Source organism: Mustela nigripes, chromosome X (genome assembly GCF_022355385.1).
Source record: "Mustela nigripes isolate SB6536 chromosome X, MUSNIG.SB6536, whole genome shotgun sequence".
Lineage (NCBI taxonomy): Eukaryota > Metazoa > Chordata > Mammalia > Carnivora > Mustelidae > Mustela > Mustela nigripes.
Genome location: NC_081575.1, coordinates 27,980,817 through 27,986,637, shown reverse-complemented (window position 1 = coordinate 27,986,637; position 5,821 = coordinate 27,980,817). Strand labels below are relative to the sequence as shown.

Genomic DNA, 5,821 nt, shown 5'->3' with positions numbered 1-5,821 from the left:
GCAGGCAGAGAGAGAGAGAGGAGGAAGCAGGCTCCCTGCTGAGCAGAGAGCCCAATGCGGGACTCGATCCCAGGACCCTGAGATCATGACCTGAGCCGAAGGCAGTGGCTTAACCACTGAGCCACCCAGGCACCCCATATTCTGCTTTTAAACACAGTAATCTATGTGTGCACAGAAGTTCAAGATTTTTAATTCTGTTTTTCAAGTCTTTTATAGCCTTCATTATGTATTTTTACCTTGTTCCGTCATTTAGTGAGAAAATTCTTATTATGTCTGGGTATGGCACTTATAGGATCAAAATAAATTTACCATAGAACTACAAACATATTGCCCTGTTGTCTCATCTGATTATTTTTTTAAGGATTGCTTTTATATTTTCATTCTGGAATTAAAAAACAACTTCATTTATTTGAAACTTTTATCCAAATGTTTCAGTTTTAGAACTTAAAAAAAAATTTCTTCTTAGACTTCTCATTTTGACACTTATTCATTTTGTTATTCAGATGTATTTTGCATTATTTATTGCCCTCCCCCTCTTCAATGTCTAGTCTATTTTTATTTCTTTTTTTTTTTAAAGATTTTATTTATTTATTTAACCGACAGAGATCACAAGCAGGTAGTGAGGCAGGCAGAGAGAGAGGGGGAAGCAGGCTCTCTGCTGAGCAGGGAACCCCCCCTACAATGCGGGGCTGGATCCCAGGACCCTGGGATCATGATCTGGGCCAAAGGTAGAGGCTTAATCCACTGAGTCACCCAGGTGCCCATAGTATATTTTTATTTCTAATGAAAGGATATTTGAATTATCCATTTTATTTATCTCATTTTTTTCTTCTCATCTTTTTATATTTTTACTCCACATTTCTGGAAAATATCTCAGTTTAATCTTGCACTTATTAATTTCATCTTCAACTTTGGTCATTCTGCTATTCAGCCAATATATTGAGTTTTTATTTCAATAAAATTTGTAGAAATTAAAAACGACTGCTTCAGGGATACCTTGGTGGCTCAGTTGGTTAAGTGTTTGCCTTTGGCTCAGGGCATGATCCCAGGACCCCTGGACCAAGTCCCACAGTTGGGTCCTTGCTCAATGGGGAACCTGCTTCTCCCTTTGCCACTCCCTCTGCTTGTGCTCTCTCTCTGACAAATAAATAAATAAAATCTTAAAAAAAAAAAAAGACTGCTTCAGAGATTTGAGAAAATGCAGCATTATAAAATGTAGAGTCAAAGATTAGGTTTAAATTTCTTTTTTTTTTTCCTTAAATATTTATTTATTTATTTATCTGTCAGAGGGAGAGAGCACAAACATGGGGAGTAGCAGGCAGAGGGAGAAGCATGTTCCTCAGTGAGCAAGTAGGCCAATGCAGGACTCAATCCCAAAACCCTGGGATCAGGACCTGAGTCAAAAGCAGATACTTAAGGAACTGAGCTACCTACACATCCCATAAGTTTAATTTTCAATATTAGCATTAATTAATTGGAAAAAACAAACTAGTATATCAAGGTTGCCTACACCATTCAATTTGCAGAATTTTGATATTGTGTTTCTTCAACTGTAGATTAGTGATTTTATATTCATATTTGAGTACAATGATAAGATTGATCACACTGTGGGCTTCTGGGTATCTCAGTCCGTAGATCATGCAACACTTGATCTCAGGGTGTTGTGGGTTTGAGCCCCATATTAGGCTTAGAAGTCACACACAACAAAATGTTGATCTGACTGGTGACTTTACTTAGACTAACTGATTTTCCTTTTCTTTTGCCTTGAATGCAGACTTTAAGAGGATGCTCTTAGCTTGGATAGTTCTTGAGGTACATATTTTATTTACCAGGATTTCTTTAGAGTTTAGTTTCCTGGTGTTCTGAATATATGTAATGCATGTACTTTGTGATGGCTCACAGGGTATTAAAATACTATTCTTTCTTTGTAAATAGTCATGTTTTAAAGTGCTCTGTTCCTATTTTTTCCTGGGGCCAAAACACTGATAACAGCTACTGTAAGAGAGAGGAAATGAAGTTTTTTCACTGTTCTTCAGTTACTTGGAAAAAGTACCTGTGTTCTTTTCAGTTCCTATTGTGATTTTCTTATATAGAGGTTCTACTAGCAGCAATTATTATTTGTGGGGGTCCACTCTCTCTCTTTGAGGTTGAATTTTCTTTAGAATTTCTAAATTTTGCTATTAATCTGTTCATCTTTTTTGTAAGCCTTAAACTTCTTCTCTCTTTTTGTTTGTTGCAGACATGCTTTCCTTTTTAGCATGATGTTGGAGTTGTGGAAGTCTATTATTGTAATGGATTTGAGGGGGTGTTAGTGAATATATGTTTTATGTTATTATTGAATTGAATTTCCCATTTATGTTATTAAGATTTTAAATTTAAAAGCCATATGAACTCATTCTAACAAGTGGAATAATTTTTAAAATGCATAAATTAAACCTTAATCAATCTCTGTGCTTGTGTAGATGGTTAATATAGCAGGCTTGACTGTTATTCTTTAAAAGTTTTGTTCAAATGGTTTGCTCTGGGCTACTTTAGAACTTGGGTTTGGAGAATGTTCCCATCATTCTAACTGATAACTGTAGCTTATTGTGCTTATACTGTTTGTATGAAAATGTGGATTATGGTGAACACCTACTTTACTTCTGGGACTACGGAATTTTGGTATGTGCTAGGCAGAGAGTGCCTATAATGTAATAGTCCCCAATAAATTTCTGGGCAGTAAGTCTCTAATGAGCTTATTGGTAGACATTATTTCATATGTGTTTTCATAACTCACTGCTAGGGGAGTTTAGCATGTTCTGTGTTATACCACCAAGAGAAGACTTGTGCATGCTTTGATTTGAAATGTGCCCCCTGTGACATTTTCCCTTTGCTGATTTTGCTTTATATTCTCTTACTGTAATGAAACATAGCCACAAATTATATTATATACCAAGTCCTCAGGGGTCTCCCAGCAAATCTTCAAACCTGGGGCTGGTCTTTGGAACTTCTGACACACTGCTCTAATTCATATCTACCCTCTTGAATTAAACAAATACCATTCTCTACAGCCTTCTCTCAAAAACACATATGAGGGGTTGGGATTTATTCAGTGGTTTTCACAAAAAGTGAATTGTTTTAGGTTGTGTTTTCTCAGAAGCAGATCATGATCCATCGAAAAGAACAGAGGTTTTTTTCCCTTTGGGAGGGGCCCCCAGGAGGCACTGGTAGGGAGGATGTGAGTCAGCGAAGAAAGGGAAACAAAGGTGTATTATTTAGCACTTCACAACTATAATAAACCAACACTCAGACCTGCTAGGGAACTCATGGAGGCAGTGCAGAGCATATCACAGAGTTACCTCACCCTAGGGGCCCTGGAAGCTGTGATAGTTATCCTCCAATTATCCATCATTAGCTCAAGGCTGGTCTTTCAGGCATTACCACTTAGGCACTCCTGGCTTCCCCTACCTGAAGATGAAGCAAAAACCTATAGGTGGAGAATTGCAGATGCTTACATTAGTATGCTATCATTATTTACTTGGATAGTGATTTGCTACAGGGATATAAACTGGTACAAATACCTTCTGCTCCAAGGATCATACTATATATAGTCTTTGCACTTTGTTTTTTGTTTTTTTTTTTTTTTTTTTTTAAGCACACTACAATAGTTAATTTTATTTGTTCAAGGGCTCATATTGCAAGCATTAAACCAAGCACGGGCTTTGATTCTGTGAGCCCAGATTCACATATTTGGGAAGATAAAAGCAAACTGCGATCCATGTATATGGATGAAAACTAACGGTTCACAGTTAATCACATTGCAGTTTTAAATTTCTACAGCCTAGAAGCCAGGAGTCACAGATCTTTTAGGTCTTTCTGGATGTCCCACAAGGTATCTGTACTTTTCTTGAGCTGAGCAATTTCATCATCTTTCAGCTTCTGGTTGATCACACTGGTTAAGCCCCGAGCGTTCAGGATATAAGGAAGGCTCAGGAAGACTTCGTTCTCAATGCCATACATCCCCTGCACCATTGTTGACACTGGATGAATCCTGGATAGATTTTTCAACATGGATTCAATAAGATCAGCCACACTTAATCCAATAGCCCAGTTGGTATATCCTTTTAGCTTGATGACTTCATAGGCACTTTCCACCACCATTTTATGCACTTCCTTCCAATTTTCACTGTCGTTGTCTGTTCCCATATCTGGATTCAGTTCCTGAAGAGAAACGCCTGTCACATTTGGTTAGGTTTATTCCTAGGTATCTTCTGGTTTTTGGTATAATTGTAAATGGGATCAATTCCTTGATTTCTTTTTCTGCTGCTTCATTATTGGCATATAAAAGTATAACAGATTTCTATACATTGATTTTATATCATGTGACATTGCTGAATTCATGTATCAGTTCTAGCAATTTTTTGGTGGAGTCTTTTGGGTGTTCTATGCAGAGTATCATGTCATCTGCAAATAGTGAAGGTTTGACTTCTTCCATGCCGATTTAGATGCCTTTTATTTCTTTTTGTTGTCTGATTGCTAAGGGTGAGACTTCCAGCTCTATGTTCAATAACAATGGACATTCATATCTTGTTCCTGCCTTCTGCGGAAAAGTTCTCAGTTTTTCCCCGTTGAGGATATTAACTGTGGGTGTTTCATATATGGCCTTTCTTTTGTTGAGCTGTGTTCCATCTATACCTACTTTCTTGAGGGTTTTTATTTTTTATCATGAATAGATGCTGTATTTTGTCAAATATATTTTCTGCATCTCTTGAGAGGATCATATGGTTCTTATCCTTTATTTTATTAATTTTGTGTAGCACATTGATTGACTTGTAAATGTCGAAACACCCCTACAGTCCAGATTTAAATCCCACTTGTTAAAAGAAGCTAGATCCAAGAAATTTAAGAAAAATAAAATAAGAAAAGAAATATATAAAAAATAAATAAATAAATAATAAAAATAATCTAAAAATACATATAATAAAAAGGAAGCTAGATCTTAGGTATGTTTTGGTTTGCTTGTTAAAGGAAGATAGATCCAATAAATTATATTACATTATATTATAGTATAGTATAGTATAGTATAGTATTATATTATATTAAAAATAGAAGTGAAAATAAAAAGCAAGGTAGATCCTATTTCTCCTAGAACTGAGAATCTGCAGCCCTCTATTACGCTTGGTGCATGCAGGGGGTTTGTGCTGATCTTCTGGGGCTGTGACCTGTTGCACTGATTCTCAGGCCCACTTTCCTGAGTGAAGATGCCCCTGCAGGGTTCAAGGGGTCGCAGCTTGGTATAAGTGGCATCAGTCTCCACTTGATGGCATTGTTTAGCTCACATTAGTTTGTCAGTGCTGATGGGCAGAGCAAAAATTGCTTCACCCCTCTTCTTTCCTCCCTGAGGGGAGAGTTCCTGCAAGGGATTCTTCAGGAAGCCCTCAAAGGAGAGCAAACAATCACCCCTTTTGTGTCCCCAGCTTCTATCAGATCCCTGCATTCACCTTTATTGTGTCCGAGCTGCCCAGCTGCAAAGGGGCACAGTACTCTGGTGTTTTATCTCAGGCCTGCAGTTGGGTTTCAAAAATCCCAATTTTTAGGGACTTGCATGGTTGGGTCCTTGCTGATGGGTCTCACTGCACTTTCCATGTTTGCTGGTTTGTCCCCCAAAAGAGTTCACACAACCATGCAACTGTTCAGAGTCTGTGATAAAGCACAGGAGAAAGCTGGCACCCAGGCTTACTGCCCCCGCCAGCTTACCTGTTCTTAAGGAACAGTATAGGATGGTGGTACCCCTAGTCTTCTGTTGTGTCCCCTCTCCCAAATGCACTCCAAGCCAGGGAAC

The 5,821-nt window shown here is 37.9% G+C and overlaps 1 protein-coding gene across 1 annotated transcript; it reads right to left on the bottom strand.

The window, feature by feature from the left end:
- Positions 1-3,640: 3,640 nt before the first annotated feature.
- On the bottom strand, positions 3,641-4,224 carry LOC132007012 (L-lactate dehydrogenase B chain-like; the record flags this gene model as incomplete). Its single annotated transcript, XM_059385185.1, has 1 exon — positions 3,641-4,224. A coding segment is annotated over one exon (390 nt), but the record flags the coding sequence as incomplete, so codon positions are not given.
- Between the last annotated feature and the right edge of the window lie 1,597 nt (positions 4,225-5,821).